This window comes from Ahaetulla prasina, chromosome 11, assembly GCF_028640845.1.
Source record: "Ahaetulla prasina isolate Xishuangbanna chromosome 11, ASM2864084v1, whole genome shotgun sequence".
In the NCBI taxonomy this organism is placed as follows: Eukaryota; Metazoa; Chordata; class Lepidosauria; order Squamata; family Colubridae; genus Ahaetulla; species Ahaetulla prasina.
In genome coordinates this window covers 14008492-14027952 of record NC_080549.1, presented here as the reverse complement: position 1 = coordinate 14027952, position 19461 = coordinate 14008492, and the positions used below count along the sequence as shown (strand labels likewise).

Below are 19461 nucleotides of genomic sequence, written 5' to 3'. Positions count from 1 at the left end.
TATAAAGAAGAAAAGTGAAACACGTAAAAAAAACGAGATAGACAAAAATTATCGCCATAGAAAAAACAAGATATACAAAAATTATCACCATGTCAGTTAATATTTAGTTGGGTAACCTTTAGCATGAATTATGGCCTTAAAACATCTTCCCCTGGAGTGAACCAAGTCTTTGAGTTCTGCAGCTGTTATCATGTGAAAGCAAGATTGAATAACTGCTTCTATTAACTGGGTTTTATTGCTGGGTCGCTTCTGACTAACAAATTTCTTTAGTCAGCTCCATTGATTTAAGCTGCAAGGGGAAATATGGGGGTGAGCGTGGAAGGAAAGGGGTGCTGGCCCGGAATAGCGGGGGCTGCAAGTCCAGTCTAGCTGTCTGATATGCGCTGGAAGTCATCTTTTCCCTTGTCATTTTTTGGGAGGGGTCATGGAGGATACGTTAAGGAATGGAAGAAGTTGGCCTCCCCAGAGATTCGACTCCCCATTCCTTACTGTCTCAAAATAAAGCAAAACAAACCAAGAAATGTTGACTCCAATCTGTCCATTTGGCTCAGCGCCTTCCTTGGGCCAGGAATGAAGATGGCCTTCCCTTCCCAAATATTATTCTTAGCTCAGCCGCAGAAAACACAGCAGCTGTCCACGCAGGCACCCAACTCAAGGCAGGGACGTTGCCTACAAATAAAGGGACCCTACAGCCTCCCCCGTCATAAAGGACATTCCCTTTATTTCAGGAAGCTCTCCTTGAGATAGACAGATAGGCAGACAGACAGATGGACACCATAGATACACACACACACACACACACGAATGATAAACAGATATATAGATATAGATATATATAAAAACATACACACATAGACACATAGAGATGATAGATAGACATACATATATATGTGTGTGTGTGCGTGTATGTATGTATGTGTATGTGTGTGTATAGAGATGATAGAGAGATAGAGAGATTAGATAGAGATTAGGGTCCTTGAGTGGCGCAGGCTGCTAAACAGCCTGTTATTAACAACAGCTGCCTGCAATTATTGCAAGTTCAAGTCCCACCAGGCCCAAGGTTGACTCAGCCCTCCATCCTTTATAAGGTAGGTAAAATGAGGACCCAGATTGTTGGGGGCAATAAAAGTTGACTTTGTATATAATATACAAATAGGATGAAGACTATTGCTTAACATAGTGTAAGCCGCCCTGAGTCTTCGGAGAAGGGCGGGGTATAAATGTAAATTAAAAAAAAAAGATAGATAGATAGATAGATAGACAGAGTAGGGTAGGGTAGGGTAGGATACAATGCAATGCAATACAATACAATACAATATTTGGGTCATTTAAGTTTTGCTGTGCAAAAGGTCCCAATTCACAGCCTTTCACATTCGGGTGAGAAACACAGAAATGGGATTGTTTTTTCAAGTAAATGTAGATACATGGTTTGATTTTGAGATTAGATGATGATGATGATGATGATGATTAGAATACCCATTTGGTCCTGGTAAAGATGGTTTATATGGATGGTCTGCTTCCGAGATAGTTTGATGTTTAAATCTTTTATTTGGTGCGCTTCAGTCACTTAGTAGCATTATACAAGAAGTACCCTAATTTCACCTCCTTTTCAGTACTAACGCTGAGAATATGTTTAAAGAAACACACACAAACACACATACACACAAAGAGTCTGCTTCTCCTCTCCAAGGAGAATTATGGTCATAAATTGAGAACTACCTATACCTGTGATGGCAAACCTAAGGCACGCGTGCTAGAGGTAGCACTCAAAGCCGTCTCTGTGTGCATGCGCGCCATAGGCAGCTGCTCTTCCGGGTGCCATCAAGCACACGCGCCAATTCTGGGTTCCGACAGAGACCAGCTGGACGGCACGCATGCGGGCACCAGAACCCGGAAGAGAGCAGCTGTCCAGCGCACATGCACATCGGACTAGCTGTCCAGCGCGAATGCACACACCAGAACCCAGAAGAGCAGCTGACCGCCTCGCCCATGCACGCCCGCCAGCTGCTTTCTTCTGGGTTCCAGTGCTCACATGCCTGCCCGTCAGCTCGTCTTCGCGTGAAGACCAGCTGGCCGGCATGCATGCGGATACCGGAACCCGGAAGAGAGCAGCTGTCCAGCATGCATGCGCATTAGACTAGCTGTCCGGCATACATGCACACGCCAAAACTCAGAAGAGACGCTGGCCGCCTTGTGCATGCACACCCGCCAGTGACTCTCTTCTGGGTTCTGGTGTTCCAGCACGCCCCCGTGCATGCACGTGTCAGTAAAGGTAAAGGTTCCCCTCGCACATACGTGCTAATTGTTCCCGACTCTAGGGGGCGGTGCTCATCTCCGTTTCAAAGCCGAAGAGCCAGCGCTGTCCGAAGACGTCTCCCTGATCATGTGGCCGGCATGACTCAACACCAAAGGCACACGGAACACGGTTACCTTCCCACCAAAGGTGGTCCCTATTTTTTCTACTTGCATTTTTTACGTGCTTTCAAAACTGCTACGTTGGCAGAAGCTGGGACGAGTAACGGGAGCTCACCCCGTTACATGGCAGCACTAGGGATTCGAACCGCCGAGCTGCCGACCTTTCAATCGACAGAAGTGTCAGTAGAGTAGTAGTAGTAGTGACAGTAGCGTCAGTAGTGGGTTTCAATTTAGTTTGCTACCGGTTCGCTTGTGTGTGCGCACGCACTCGCAGAAGCATGTGCAGAAGTGTGCGGGTGGGTGAGCAGAGCCTCCTGCCGCTAGCGGTTCACCTGATCTGGGACAATCCAGTAGCAACCCACCACTGGCATGTGTGCACACTCTAGTTTCAGCACTCAGTGCCGAAAAAGTTAGCCATCACTGACCTATAGGTAAAGGTAAAGGTTCCCCTTGCACATACGTGCTAGTCATTGCTGACTCTAGGGGGCGGTGCTCATCTCCATTTCAAAGCTGAAGAGCCAGCGCTGTCCGAAGATATCTCTGTGGTCATGTGGCCAGCATGACTCAACGCCAAAGGCGCACGGAACGCTGTTACCTTCCCACCAAAGGTGGTCCCTATTTTTTCTACTTGCATTTTTTATGTGCTTTTCAAACTGCTAGGTTGGCAGAAGTTGAGACAAGTAACGGGAGCTCACCCCGTTACACGGCAGCACTAGGGATTCGTACCGCCGAGCTTCCGACCTTTTGATCGACAAGCTCAACGTCCTAGCCCCTGAGCCACCGCGTCCCTTTTTCACTGACCTATACTAACTTTAAAACAGTTAACTGTCTGGGTTAATTTCATTCCATAAAGGTTTTAAATTTTCTTGAAAGCTTCAGCACCTGCCATTTTTTTAAAAAAAAAACACACACACACAACCCACCTCCCCCTTTGCCAGAGTGAAATGTTGATGATTCGATGCCTTTGAAACAGCTTTCTTTCTCCAGGCAAAATTACCAGCCTTTTTCTCATCAGTCCTGCTTGATATTATTCCCATTTTACAGATGAAACCTCTCCAGCCCAGCTTCCTGTCTCCACATGTTTGGCTTCGGAGTTTTGCAGAAGGACATGGAAGGCAAAACTCTGGGGAATCATAAAGAGTTCATTGACTCCGATTTCCTGTCGTTCTCTTTCCCACCCTCCAGCGGTTTAAAGTTTCGATTCTCTGCCAATTTGGCAAAAGGTTCTCCAGCGAGGCTGCGGTCCAAACCCGGGAAGCATCTGCACTCCGCCCTGTGGCTCCTTCCTGCGTGCCGAATTCAATTCTAAACGATGTTCTGGGTTTAGGTTTCATCTATTCTCCCACTCCAAATTCCCTGCATCTGGAAACGCCAGCCGATGAATCATCATCCTCCAAACTTTGTGCATCCCAGAATATGCTACAAAAAGCCGAATCCAATTGCAACAGGAGGCGATAGCCCGTTAGATACACAGCTTCAGTCTACGACAGGACATTTAATTCTTTATTGCCATGACTTCTTATTAAACCTCAGACGTCTGACTCCAATAATGTCCACAGCATATAAAGAAAATCAATGTAAAATGTTTTATGGATGGCATATGCCCCCTGAGAAACTGGCAAAAATGTTTAAAGATAAATCAGTTAAATGTTGGAAATGTCACCAGTTACCAGGATCTTACTATCATTTATTTTATTTTTTTACATTTATATCCCGCCCTTCTCCGAAGACTCAGGGTGGCTTACATTGTGTAAGGCAATAGTCTCATTCTATTTGTATATTCATATACAAAGTCAACATTGCCCCCACAACAATCTGGGTCCTCATTTTACCTACCTTATAAAGGATGGAAGGCTGAGTCAACCTTGGGCCTGGTGGGACTAGAACCTGCAGTAATTGCAGGCAGCTGTGTTTAATAACAGGCTTCTTACAGCCTGAGCCACACCGCGGCCCATATGTGGTGGACATGCCCAGAAGCTAAAAACTATTGGAATAAAATTAAGATACGGTTAGAAGAAATGATACAACAACATATGGATTTAAAACCGGAGCTGTTCCTACTGAGTATCCTCCCCGCAAAAAAATTAGCAAAGAAAATATTTATTTGATAATACACGTAATAAGAGCGGCAAGGATTGTTTTGGCGCAAAATTGGAAAATACCTTTAGAAGAAGAAGCAATTAAAAAGTTTTTTAGAATGTGCAGAAATGAATAGATTAACTTTGATAATTAAAGAAAGACAGGATTCAGACTATTTTAAGATAGGGGATCAATTTTACCATTGGCTGGAAAAGAGATATAGATAAGCAAATGGATAGTTATGTAAGAAAATGGTATAATTAGAATATTGTACTTGTGAAAAAATTGTAATAGATTAAATTGAAAGGAAGGAAGAAGAAACAACAAAAAGAAGAAAACACCAAGATGTCACACGGAAGGAATGACTGATGCATTAAATGTTTGTTTGTTTAAAAAATAAAAAAAAAATATTCAAAAAAAAAAAAGAAGTAGTCTGAAGCCAACAAAGACCAAGGAGGCTCGTATTTAAGTTCTTCCTTGGAAGTGAAACTGATTACATGACCTCAGGCTGCCTAAATAGCCCTAGAACAAAACAAAGAACACGTATTATTGTCATCATGAAGTTTCCAATACTTTAGGCTTCCTTTAGCCTGGCGTGATGTGCAACGGAGTCTATGTTGCCGCCAGATGAGTTCCAAGAGCCGTGATGTCGCAGTGGTTAGAACGCAGCACTGCAGGCTGACTCTGCCTGCTGCCAGGAGTTCGACCCTGGCCGGCTCACAGTTGACTCGGCCTTCCATCCTTCCTAGGTCAGTAAAATGAGGACCGTTGGGGGCGATAGGCTGACTTTGTAAACCGCTTAGAGAGGGTTGTAAAGCACTGTGAAGTGGTATATAAGTCTAAGTGCTATTGCTATTGCCCTTCCTTCCTTCCTTCCTTCCTTCCTTCCTTCCTTCCTTCCTTCCTTCCTTCCTTCCTTCCTTCCTTGTGGTTAGAATGCAGTGTTGCAGGCTAATTCTGCCCACTGCCAGGAGTTCAGTCCTGACCGGCTCAAGGTTGACTCGGCCTTCCATCCTTCCCAGGTCGGTAAAATGAGGACCCAGATTGTTGGGGGCCATAGGCTGACATTGTAAACCGCTTTGAGAGGGATGTAAAAGCACTGTGAAGCGGTATATAAGTCTTAGCGCTGTCGCTATACTTCAACACCTGGAGTACATGCAAGTTAGGGAAAGTTGCAAACAGATTGGCTTCCTCATGCTGGCTGGGGAATTCTAGGAATTGAAATCCACATATCTTCAAATTGCCAAGGTTGAGAAATATTGCCCTATGGCGTATCATTTGATGTTTTAATGTGCCCGGTCAGCTGCTAACTTGGAAGGCAGAGGGGAAACTCTTCCATAAGAGCAGGAAATATGAACTGCTAGTGCTGAATATGATTTCCAAATAAACAGCATCTCCGAAAGGGTTATGTCTGGCCAGATTGAAGGTTACGTTTGGACACAGGAAGCCTCATTTGTACAAATGTAGCAACACAAATCTCTTGGCAGTTTTCCTTCTGCCCCACTTATGCGGCTGACCAAATCCTAAGGCTGCTTTTGGTGGCCTTGAACAGAGGAACAAATAAAGGTAAACTCGCACATATCTGCTAGTCATTCCCGACTCTAGGGGGCAGTGCTCATCTCCAGTTCCAAGCTGAAGAGCCAGCGCTGTCCGAAGATGTCTCCGTGGTCATGTGGCCGGCATGACTCAATGCCAAAGGTGCACGGAACGCTGTTCCCTTCCCACCAAAGGTGGTCCCTATTTTTCTACTTGCGTTTTTTACGTGCTTTCGAACTGCTAGGTTGGCAGAAGCTGGGACAAGTCACGGGAGCTCACCCTGTTACGCTAGGGATTCGAACCTAGGGATTCGAACCGCTGAATCGCTGAACCTTTTGATCAACAAGCTCAGCACCTTAGCCACTGAGCTACTGCGTCCCACAGAAGAACAACTAGCTAATGTCAAAACCAATGCAAACTCTCCCAGGGTTTGAACAACGACTGTCCGGAAGGAAAGGCAGTTCTTACACATTTTAACCGTATCTCCTCAGCTGAGAAATATGAGCCTAGCATGCTGTAGCCGTTGTAAATTCATGCGGGTTGCAAAGCACCCTGATTTTGATCACAAGATCAAAAAAACTACGGGGGGTAAAGGGGTGTTGAATACTACATTGGTCGTAAGTGCCATGACCTGCTTGTAAGCTATTATTTCCAGCATTGATGCAACTTTGAGCAGTTGTTATGTGACAGACGAATGCCAACCCGACTTAAATCTGAGATCGACAAGACAACCATCCACCCTGTGGCACTGAATGCTGGGCAGCCACAACAGGGACCGAAAGCTCTCTCCATGCCATGGGAATGCAAAGGCTCCGTTGGAATATCGGGCATCTCCCTTCTCGACCACATCACAAATGACAGCATTTTGGTGTGGCACCAATTATAGAGAAGATTAGAGGAGGCCGGCTCCACCAGTGTGGAAATGTCCAGGGAGCAGCAGCTTCCTCCGTTGCCAAGACAGCGCTACCAACTAGAAATCAGTGGCCGGCGACCTTGTGGGCGCCAAAACCAGAGATGGCAAGACACCATCAACGAAGAGATGTAAGCTGCGGGCCTGTGCCCTGGAGATGCAGCTGACCATGAAAAGTGGCGTCCAATGGTCTGAAAAGCAGATCCTGCACCTGTGAGAATATGCTAGGAGGAGGAGGAGGAGGAGGAGGAAGAGGAGGAGGAAGAGGAAGAAGAAGAAGAAGAAGAAGAAGAAGAAGAAGAAGAAGAAGAAGAAGAAGAAGAAGAAGAAGAAGAAGAAGAAGAAGAAGAAGAAGAAGAAGGAAGAAGGAAGAAGGGAAGAAGGAGAGGAGGAGGAAGAGGGAGGAGGAGGAGAAGGGGAAGAGGAAGAGGAAGAGGAAGAGGAGGAGAAGAAGAGGAGGAGGACGAGGAGGAGAAGAAGAAGAAGAAGGGGAAGGGAAGGGAAGGGAAGGGAAGAGGAGGAGGAGGGGAAGAGGGGAGGAGGAGGAGGAGAAGGAGAAGGGGAAGAGGAAGAGGAGGAGGAGGAGGAGGAGGAGAGGAGGAGGAGAAGAAGAAGAAGAAGAAGAAGGGAAGGGAGGAAGGGGAAGAAGGAGGAGAAGGAGGCGGAAGGGGAAGGGAAGGGAAGAGGAAGAGAGGAGGAAGAGGAGGAGGGGGAGGAGGAGAAGGGGAAGAGGAAGAGGAAGAGGAAGAGGAGGAGAAGAAGAGGAGGAGGACGAGGAGGAGAAGAAGAAGAAGAAGAGGAGGAGGAGGAGGAGGAGGAGGAGGAGGAAGGGGAAGGGAAGGGAAGGGAGGAAGGGAAGAAGGAAGGAGAAGGTGGAAGGGGAAGGGAAGGGAAGGGAAGGGAAGAAGGGATGAGGGGAAGAGGAGGAGGAGGAGAAGGGGAAGGGGAAGAGGAAGAGGAGGAGGAGGAGAAGAAGAAGAAGAAGAAGAAGAAGAGGAGGAGGAGGAGGAGGAGGAGGAGGAGGAGGAGGAGGAGGAGGAGGAGGAGGAAGGGGAAGGGGAAGGAGAGGTGGAGGTGGGAATGAGGAGGAGAAGAAGGAGAAGGAGAAGAAACTTTGAACAGCCATTAAACGAATAGTCATAACTGGAGAACTATCTATACCAGAAAACAGCAAAGTTTGCCTCCCTGGAAAGCAATATCACCATTCACACAATCTTGTAAGAAGAGCAACATTTTACACGGTCTTTCCAAAAGGCCAAAAGCGGAATCGGCTGGGCTCCTTCTTTCCAGAGACATTCAGATTCCACACACAGGAGCATCTGAAGGTAAAACTTAATTAAGCTGCAGCAGCTGCCTGATTTAATGAGCTCTGGTCTCAAGCCTCAGCCCATAATGGAAAGGAGAGCAAATCTTGCAGCCCAAAGGATGCAGAGTTTACAAGCAGGATGCTACCCCTCCCTGTTAAGGGGGGGGGGAATTCCTCCCCTTTTTCCTTCAGGGCCCCAAAGGATCTTTTCTCACCCCCTTCCGGAGGGGACCACCAAGGTTAACCAAAACCGAAGGAAGGAACCAAAGCCACGCGAAAGTAACGGCCCTCCACCGTCAAGGCCTCGGAATGGAAAAAGGCAAAAGCCTCTGAACATAAGCAGAGTTCCCCTCCCCTCCTTCCTCATTGAAGAGCCAACCTAGGGAGTTGCGGAAAGGTGGGTATCAGAATAACAGAGTTGGCAGTTTGTAGAAGGCAACTTAGAACTACGCCGCCTTCGGTCCGACCTATGTGTAGTACATAAAATCCTACCTGTCAATGACTACTTCGGCTTCAACTACAACAATACATGAGCAAATAATAGATACAGACTCAAGGTAAACCACTCCAAACTCAATTGCAGAAAATATGACTTCAGCAACAGAGTGGTCAACGCCTGGAATGCACTACCTGACTCTGTGGTTTCTTCTCCAAACCCCCAAAACTTTAAACTTAGACTGTCTACTTTTGACCTCACCCCATTCCTAAGGGGTCTGTAAGGGGCGTGCATAAGCGCACCAGCATGCCTACTATCCCTGTCCTATTGTCCCAATGGTGAAATCCATTTTTTTTTTACTACTGGTTCTGTGGGCAGGGGTTGGTGGGCGTGGCAGGGGAAGGATACTGCAAAATCTCCATTCCCTCCCCACTCCTGGGGGATTAAACCTCCAAACTCAATTGCAGAAAATATGACTTCAGCAACAGAGTGGTCAACGCCTGGAATGCACTACCTGACTCTGTGGTTTCTTCTCCAAACCCCCAAAACTTTAAACTTAGACTGTCTACTTTTGACCTCACCCCATTCCTAAGGGGTCTGTAAGGGGCGTGCATAAGCGCACCAGCATGCCTACTATCCCTGTCCTATTGTCCCAATGGTGAAATCCATTTTTTTTTTACTACTGGTTCTGTGGGCAGGGGTTGGTGGGCGTGGCAGGGGAAGGATACTGCAAAATCTCCATTCCCTCCCCACTCCTGGGGGATTAAACCTCCAAGTCAGGGGTTAAATCCAGCAGGTTCTGACAAGTTCTAGAGAACCAGTAGCGGAAATTCTGAGCAGTTCCGAGAACCGGTAGCGGAAATTTTGAGCAGTTCGGAATACCAGCAAATAGCACCTCTGGCTGGTTCCAGAGTGGGGTGGGAATGGAGATTTTTGCAATATCCTTTCCCCAGGAGTGGGGAGGGATTGGAGAGTTTGCAGTTTCCTTCCCCTGCCACGCCCACCAAGCCACACCGCGCCCACCAAGCCACGCCCAAGGAACCGGTAGTAAAATAAATTTGGATTTGAACACTGCTCCAAATGCTTCAAGGACCCTCTAACAATATGCAAAGGGCCAGCTGTCCTCAAGGAGTATCAATCCCTCCCTTCCCCACCATCAAGTCAGCGCTGAAGAAGCTTCTCGGATGTGAAGCGAAATGTCTTCAAAGAAAAAAAGCAAGAAAGTCTTGAAAAAAAGCCCCAGAGTCAGAAGGGACCTTGGAGGTCTTGTAGTCGACCCCCTTTTCAAGCAAGAGACCCATATACACACATATATATACATACTATCTGAGACAAATGTCTGTCCCATCTCTTCTTGAAAATCCCCCGTGACCGTTTGGGAGTTGGGAGAAAGCCCACCGCCCTTTCGTTGCGCGAAGCTTTTCCTGCGCGCTTCGCTGGGGGAGGGGTTGCAACATCCCCCCTTTCGCCGGGAGGGGTTGCTCGCTGGTTCTCCCCCACCCTCCTGTTCCTCTTCTTCCTCCCCTCCTCCCTCCTCCTCTTTTTTCTCGCCCCCCCCCTTCCCCTCTTACCTGGCTCCGAAGAAGCCCCCGGGCGGAGCAGTCCACGCACGCGGCGAAGGCGCCCCCGCAGGCGGTGGGCGCGGCGGGAGAGCTCCAGCAGGCGCCCCTCCAGGTCGCCCAGCAGCGCCGCCGAGTGGCCGCACAGGTCGGCCAGCTGGCGGAGGAGAGCCAGCGTCGTCAAGCCGCACACCTGGTGCAGCTGAGCCAGCGGTAGCCCGGCCAGATGTGGGGCCGCGGCCGCCGAAGGGAGCAGCCGCCGAGGCTCCACGGTGCGCTTCCAGAAAGGCATCGCCTTGCCGCCTCGAGGGGCGCCAGGGTCTGCGGGGACGCAGACGGGGTGGAAAAACCAACCGGGGGGCGCCCCGTCGGTTCCTCGGAGAGGGTCCTTGGAGCCGTCCGCACAAGCAGCCCAGAAGCGTCTCTCTCGCCCCGTCGGGAGACCCTGAGGAGGAGCTGCCCGCGGAAACTCTGGACGGTTCTTCTCGAGATGCGCCTCCTCGCCAAAGCCAGGGAAACTCCGGAAAGCGCGCGGGCGACCGGTTGGAGATCCTGGACGATGGCAAAGGTGCCTTTTTTTTTTTCCTCCCCTCCCTTCGGCCTTGCCAAAATCGCGCTTTCGCTTCTCCCGGGCACCGCTGGAAGGAAGGCAAGAGGAATTTCTCTTCGGGGCCAGCCCAAGAAAGTTCCCCTCCTATACGGGCACAAGTTGGACGGCGCGGCTTTTCTTTTAGGATCGCGGCTCCGTCAAGGGCGCAGACTTGCCCAGGCGGCCGAAAGGGAGATCGACCGGAATGGACAGCTTTGGGGAAGGAAACGGACGCGCAAAAAAAAAAAAAAAAAAGCTACACACACACACAGAGAGAGATATACACACACACATACGCACGCGAAAAAACCCGCCTCTCCCTGGCCGCCCTTCAAAAGCACTCAGGAGCGAGGCGTGCAATAGGGACGCGTTTCAGTCTTATTACGCGCAATGTTGGCCTACTAAGCAGGGTCGTTGTGTGTACTTAGAGAGGAGGAAAATGGGGGGTCGGGGCTTGGGAGAAAGTTTAGGAACCCCGCCTAAAAAATTAAAAATGAGTCCAGACAGCTAAAAACATAACTTTTTTTTTTTTAAAAAAACGCCTGGTCAAATCACAGCATACTTTTTGTACTTGCTCATAATTCCTTTTTGGAATTTCTCAACTCCGTTATTCCCCTTGTGATGTACAAACAGTGGGCTCTGCCTTATATACATTGTGTACTTGAAAGGAGAATGAGAAAAACCCCCGATATGTTTAATATTTTTTTATGTACACCGAGAGCATATGCACCAAGACAAATTCCTTGTGTATCCAATCACACTTGGCCAATAAAATAAAATTCTATTCTATTCTATTCTAATATGTTAAAAGGTTTATTTTCCAGCCTGGGCATAGGGTGAGTCATCTTTCATTTCTGGAGATTATTAGCTGGTCGTTTCTATTGGATCGGATCTCTTTAATCCAACCCACCCCTCTCTCCGTTTGACCCCAGAATTTAAATGGAATACATTAAAATCATTTTTGAGTCATCTTCGGTCTCAGAAACGTTGCTCTGTAGTTGTTGTTGTTGTTTTTTTGGCACGATACAAATTCATTAAGGCTCTAGAAACTTTTTTACAGTTACAGAATGGAACCTACTAAATCTGCAAGATTGTAAAAAAGAAAAGAATTTGTAAAAAAAATAGGTTTATGGGGACACCTGCTGGCCATTGCATGAACAGCATTAGAACTGGATCAGGTGTCCTATTTACATTTCAAAATTCAGTTCAAAGCAGTGGTGGGTTTCAAATTTGTTTACTATGGGTTCTGTGGGTGTGGCTTGGTGGGCGTGGCAGGGGAAGGATACTGTAAAATCTCCATTCCCACCCCACTCCAGGGGAAGGTTACTGCAAAATCCCCATTTCCTCCCAGTCAGCTGGGACTTGGGAGGCAGAAAATAGATGGGGGCAGGACCAGTCAGAATTTTTACTACCGGTTCTCTGAACTGCTCAAAATTTCCACTAATGGTTCTCCAGAACGGGTCCGAACCTGCTGAAACCCATCTCTGGTTCAAAGTTGCAGAAGTATGCCCAGCCAGGCATAACAAATTTAATTGTTTCCATTTGAAAGGCAACACACTATATCTCTTGTTGATTTCAATGCATGTTGAGTCTCTAGAGTCTAAAGCAACAAATACCAAAACACGAACTGTGTTTGTTTTAATGGCCTCAACCGGTAGCCAGCTAGACACCTTGGGTGGATTCAGAAACTAAGCATTTTGGGAGATGTAAAAAGAAGTAACAGGGCTACAGGAAATAAAAGAAAAAAAAAATCAAGTATTGCTGTCAAGAAAATTGCATGGATTAGATTAGATTAGATTAGATTAGATTAGATTAGATTAGATTTAAAAAAGTTGAAAGCAAAACAGTATTGGAGTAAGATTAGATTACAATTAGAAGAGATAACCAAACAACATACTGAGATGAAACGGGAAACATTTTTATTAGGAATGCTCCCAGGGTCTTATGAAAAAAAATTACAATATTTAATCATCCATATTATCACAGCAGCAAGAATAATATATGCCCAGAATTGGAAAAACAATAACATACCGGCTGAAGATAATTTGATTAGAAAAGTCTTGGAATGTGCAGAAATGGATCAACTTACAAAGGAGATACAAGAAAAAGAGGAAACAGAATATTATATAGTGCGGGAGAAACAGTACGAATGGCTAGAGGAGAGGGATAAAAGGCAAGGAAAGATCAAATAAGGAAGATATAGGAGTTGAAATGTAACAACAAATAAGAGAAACAGAAAAAATGCAGTTTGTAGAAATGAGATTGGGTACACTGTTATTTATATGTATATATGTAAATAAATTAATGTTAGACTTGTATGTATAAAGGATATGTTGAAATAAGGGAGAAAAAAATGGACAAATAAGAAATGTTTAACAATTGCGAAATTGTTGGAAAGAAACTATTGTTTAAAGATTCTTTTTTGTTTTTTGATAAATGTTTTAATAAAAATTAATAATAATAAAAAAAAGTTGGAAGAGACCTTGTAGGTCATCTAGTCCACCCCTCCCGCCCAAGCAGGAGACCGTATACCTATACTATACCCAACAAATGGCAGTCTAATCTCCCCTTGAAAGCCTCCAGTGATGAAGCTCCCACAACTTCTGAAGGCAACTTCTGTTCCATTGGTTGATTGTTTTCATTGTCAGGAAATGTCTTCTTATTTCCAGATTGAATCTCTCTTTGATCAGTTTCCATCCATTATTCCTTGTCTGGACTTCAGGTGCTTTGGAGAATAGCTTGACGCCCTCCTCTCTGTGGCAGCCCCTCAAATATTGGAAGACTGCTATCATGTGTCCCCTGGTCCTTCTCTTCACTAGACCAGCCAGGCCCAGTTCCTGCAACCGTTCTTCATATGTTTTAGCCTCCAGTACCCTAATCATCTTGGTTGCTCTTCTCTGCACTCTTTCTGGAGTCTAGAGAGTTAAAGATGTGTCCATAAAGTCACCAGGAAGCAAATCAGATGGAGGCTTCATGGTCTATTTCAGTGGTGGAGTTCATTTTTTTACTACCAGTTCTACGGGCGTGGCTTCGTGGGTGAGGCTTGGGGGGCATGGCAGGGGAAGGATACTGCAAAATCCCCATTCCCAACTCACTCCAGGGGAAGGATACTGCAAAATCTCCATTCCCTCTCCACTCCTGGGGGAAGGATACTGCAAAATCTCCATTCCCTCCCCATTCCAGGGGAAGGATACTACAAAATCTCCATTCCCAGCCCACTCTGGGGCCAACCAGAGGTGGTATTTACCGGTTCTCCAAACTACTCAAAATTTCCACTACTGGTTCCCCAGAACCTGTCAGAACCTGCTTTATTTCACCCCTGCCTTGTGGAATGGAGTCTGAGCAAACTGAATGGAGCTGAGTGTTTACTGGCCGGATGCCCTTCCTGTCACCAACGAGGAGTTATAGTCAGCAGATATATATTCTCATCGTGGGCCAGAGAGAGAAACATCTGCCTCTATCTGGGATCGAACTCACAACCTCCTGATTGTGAGGCAGGAGCTCCACCTCTAGGCCACCGCACCACACCCTATCGCCCCTGTCATATTTTAGGGTTTTTATTTTTGTTTTCATTTTGTTCCTTTGAATCTGTAATCTTTGTTCGATGAATAAACAAACAAACATGTTTTTATTTGGCATCCTCCTGAATTCAAGAGCCAAACCCCACAATTTTCCTGCTCAGCTACAGAGAGCAAAACACACTGAATTTCCCAAAAAAAAAGAAAAGAAAAGAAAAGAAAAGAAAAAGAAAAGAACAGAAAATCAGCTTTTGTTTGGATGTCCCAGTCGCAAAGCCCACCCCCCCCACTGGTTCACTGAAAGTGAACTCTGTTGCTACACAGGCTAGATCCCAGCTCAAAACCTCACCTGCCGCTTGTGGTTCCAACTGATTTTCTTTCATTAGCATGCAGAAGGGAGGGGGGGGAATGTCACTCAGCGGCAATCAATCAATGTCAATTCCATTTGGGATGACAAATGCCTTTTCACACTTTAACTTGGTTGATTGAGCTGGTAATATACCTAGGTTTTGAAGGGTTTTTTAAAAAAACAAAAAAAACAACAACCACATACCAAGGACATATTTAAGGGGCTGGGCTGCTGTCCTGCGGGGTTTTAGGAGTTGTCCTTGAAGAATGGCTGGAACAACTCGAGCTATGAGAGAAAGAGAGGGAAGGGAAGGGAAAGAGAAAAGAAAGGGAAAGGAAAGGAAGGGAAAAGGGAAAGGAATGAGAAAGGAAAGGAATGAGAAAGGATAAGGAAAGGAATGAAAAAGGGAAAAGCGAAAGGAAAGGGAAAGGAGAGGAATGAGAAAGGAAAGAAATGAGAAGGGGATAAAGGAAAGGAGGAAAGAAAAGAGAGAGAGAAAGAGAGAGGGAAGAAATAAAGCAATTTGAAGAAGCAATCCAAGACCAGATGCAGCTGCCCATTATCCTGAATGTACTAGAGCAGGGATGGCTAACCTTTTTGCCATCGTGTGCCAAAAGTGGAGGGAGTGCGGGTGGTGGTGGATGGCACTTGTGTGTGCCCAACCCATAATTCCCTATCCCCTCCCCCTGTGCATGCGCCCACGACCCCCCCCCCCCCCGTGCTCCCCTGCTTTTGGCACATGATAGCATGGTGGGCCCAGTAGGCCTGTTTTTTGCTATCCCCAGGCTCCAGAGCCTTTCTAGGAGCCTGGGGAGTGCGAAAACGGGCTTCCCCATCCCCTCGGAGGCCGGAAATGGCCCGTTTGCTGACTTCCAGTGGGCCCAGAAAGCCTGAAAATCACCTGGCGGAGCTGAGCTTGCGTTCCCACCGATATGGCTCCATGTGCCACCTGTGGCACGCATGCCACAGGTTCGTCATGACGGTAGTAGACCAACTTTCTGGTTCCATTGCTGCTTCTCTTTGGAAAACTTCTTAGTTGGTGGTTGTTGTTGTTAAGTAAGAACTGTTCCTGAGAGCAATGATCTCATTTCAGAAAATATAAATTGTGAGGGTTTTTTTACAAAAGCAGGCCAGCAGAGGGAGTGGGACACCAATTCAATGATAGCTTGTGTTTATGTCTGCCTATCAGTGCATGTAAAAAAGTAAAGGTAAAGGTTCCCCCACCACATACGTGCTAGTCATTCCTGACTCTAGGGGGCGGTGCTCTTCTCCGTTTCAAAGCCGAAGAGCCAGCGCTGTCCGAAGACGCCTCCGTGGTCATGTGGCCGGCATGACTCAGTGTCAAAGGTGCACGGAACACTGTTACCTTCCCATCAAAAGTGGTCCCTATTTTTCTATTTGCCTTTTTTACATGCATTCAAACTGCTAGGTTGGCAGAAGCTGGGACAAGGAACGGGGGCTCACCCCCGTTATGCGGCACTAGGGATTCGAACCGCTGAACTGCCGACAGTTCGATCGACAAGCTCAGTGTCTTAGCCACTGAGTCACTGCATCCCTTCAATGTGCATGTACATTTGTATAAATATATATACACACACATACATAAACATACATGCATACATCAACAAACAGCTCTGGTAAAAATTCTAACTTGGCCCCTTAAAAAAGCAAGTTGGAAAAAAAACATTTCCCCCCCCTCCTGCTGGACAATCTCAAAGTCCTGGAGCTAAGGCAATTTCTGTGTTCTACTACTACTCAGCCATGGACATTTCCCTCTTCTGTTATTTATTCTTCTTAGTCTTTTCCTAGGGATATCTGATTTTCAACACAAAGTTGCGGGGAAAGAAGTGCAAATTGAATGTGGGTTAGGCTGACAAATCCAGCTTGTGATAGAGTTATTTCTTCATCAAGTAGTAGTAGAAAAATCAAAGCAACCCACCCATCGTACTAAGGCAAGAATGGCTTCCTCGGGCATATTTATTTATTTTTATTTTTATTTATTTATCAAATTTATATACCGCCCTATCTCCCGAAGGACTCAGGGCGGTGTACAGGCATTTAAAACACATAAATACAATGTAAGAAATATAAAAACAGTTAAAAAACTTATTCTAAACGCCTATTAATTTAAAATTAAAAATATAAAATAAAAGCCAATTTAAAAACCAGTAATTTAAAATTTAAAATTTAGCTCAGCCCTGCACAATTAAATAAATGTGTTTTAAGCCCAGCGGAAGGTCCGGAGGTCCAGCTGACGAAGACCGGGGTAGTTCATTCCAGAGGGTGGGGCCCCACAGAGAAGGCCCTTCCCTGGGCGCCGCCAGACGACATTGCCGCGCTGACGGCACCCTGAGGAGACCCTCTGTGAGAGCGCACGGGTCGGTGAGAGATATTCGGTAGCAGTAGGCGGTCCCAGGTAACCCGCCCAATGCCATGGAGCGCTTTAAAGGTGGTCACCAGCACCTTGAAGCGCACCCGAAAGCCACAGGTAGCCAGTGCAGCCTCGCAGGATGGTGTTATACGGGAGCCACGGGGCTCCATCTATCACCCGAGGAATGAGAAAGGAAAGGAATGGAAAGGAAAGGAATGAGAAAGGAAAGGAATGGGAAAGTAGAGGAATGAGAAAGGAAAGGAATGAGAAAGGAAAGGAAAGGAATGAGATGGGGGATAAAGGAAAGGAGGAAAGAAAAGAGAGAGAGAGAGAGAGAGAAGAAATAAAGCAATTTGAAGAAGCAATCCAAGACTAGATGCAGCTGCCCATTATCCTGAATGTACTAGAGCAGGGATGGCTAACCTTTTTTGCCATCGTGTGCCAAAAGTGGAGGGAGTGCGGGTGGTGGTGGATGTCACTTGTGTGTGCCCAACCCATAATTCCCTATCCCCTCCCCCCGTGCATGCGCACACGACCCACCCCCCCCGTGCTCCCCTGCTTTTGGCACATGATAGCATGGTGGGCCCAGTAGGCCTCTTTTTCGCTGTCCCCAGGCTCCAGAGCCTTTCTAGGAGCCTGGGGAGTGCGAAAACGGGCTTCCCCATCCCCTCGGAGGCTGGAAATGGCCCGTTTGCTGACTTCCAGTAGGCCCAGAAAGCCTGAAAATCACCTGGCAGAGCTGAGCTTGCGTGCCCACCGATATGGCCCCATGTGCCACCTGTGGCACGCATGCCACAGGTTCGTCCTGACGGTAGTAGACCAACTTTCTGGTTCCATTGCTGCTTCTCTTTGGAAAACTTCTTAGTTGGTGGTTGTTGTTGTTAAGTAAGAACTGTTCCTGAGAGCAATGATCTCATTTCAGAAAATATAAATTGTGAGGTTTTTTTACAAAAGCAGGCCAGCAGAGGGAGTGGGACACCAATTCAATGATAGCTTGTGTTTATGTCTGCCTATCGGTGCATGTAAAAAAGTAAAGGTAAAGGTTCCCCCACCACATACGTGCTAGTCATTCCCGACTCTAGGGGGCGGTGCTCTTCTCCGTTTCAAAGCCGAAGAGCCAGCGCTGTCCAAAGACGCCTCCGTGGTCATGTGGCCGGCATAACTCAGTGTCAAAGGTGCACGGAACACTGTTACCTTCCCATCAAAAGTGGTCCCTATTTTTCTATTTGCCTTTTTTACATGCATTCAAACTGCTAGGTTGGCAAGGAACAGGGGCTCACCCCCGTTATGCGGCACTAGGGATTCGAACCGCTGAACTGTCGACAGTTCGATCAACAAGCTCCGTGTCTTAGCCACTGAGTCACTGCATCCCTTCAATGTGCATGTACATTTGTATAAATATATATACACATACATACATAAACATACATGCATACATCAACGAACAGCTCTGGTAAAAATTCTAACTTGGCCCCTTAAAAAAGCAAGTTGGAAAAAAAACATTTTTTCCCCCTCCTGCTGGACAATCTCAAAGTCCTGGAGCTATGGCAATTTCTGTGTTCTACTACTACTCAGCCATGGACATTTCCCTCTTCTGTTATTTATTCTTCTTAGTCTTTTCCTAGGGATATCTGATTTTCAACACAAAGTTGGGGGGAAAGAAGTGCAAATTGAATGTGGGTTAGGCTGACAAATCCAGCTCGTGATAGACCTATTTCTTCATCAAGTAGTAGTAGAAAAATCAAAGCAACCCGCCCATCGTACTAAGGCAAGAATGGCTTCCTCGGGCATATGGTTACAAAGATATACTATTCCTAAATATGGAGGTTTCTGTTCTTGGTTCTGGGGATTAAGAGTCGCTGGTAAAAGGAACTGGAGAATTGAATGAGAAGAAGCAAGGATTGGAAAATAGTCTCCTGCCTTGAGCAGAGGGTTGGACTAGAATACCTTCAAAATCCATTTCATCCCTTCTATTCTATTCTATTCTATTCTATTCTATTCTATTCTATTCTATTCTATTCTATTCTATTCTATTCTATTCTATTCTATTCTATTTCTATTTCTATTTCTATTTCTATTTCTATTTCTATTTCTATTTCTATTTCTATTTCTATTTCTATTTCTATTTCTATGCTATGCTATGCTATTCCATTCCATTCCATTCTATTTCTATTTCTATTCTACTCTACATCCTATTCTATTCTATTCTATTCTATTCTATTCTATTCTATTCTATTCATTCTATTCTATTCTCTATTCTATTCTTTTCTTTTCTATTTCTATTTCTATTCTATTCTACTCTACTCTACTCTACATTCTATTCTATTCTATTCTATTCTTATTCTATTCTATTTCTATTTCTATTCTACACTATTCTACATTCTATTCTATTC

General features: G+C 46.1%; 1 protein-coding gene across 2 annotated transcripts in view; it reads right to left on the bottom strand.

The window, feature by feature from the left end:
• The window catches only part of NHSL2 (NHS like 2), a 133574-nt gene extending 120502 nt beyond the window's left edge, over positions 1-13072 (bottom strand). For both annotated transcript variants that reach the window (XM_058196553.1, XM_058196554.1), the window contains exon 1: positions 10254-13072. In XM_058196553.1, coding sequence (XP_058052536.1) covers positions 10254-10533 — 280 coding nt within the window. In that variant the 5' untranslated portion in view covers positions 10534-13072. The remainder of the gene's footprint in view (positions 1-10253) is intronic.
• Positions 13073-19461: the final 6389 nt, after the last annotated feature.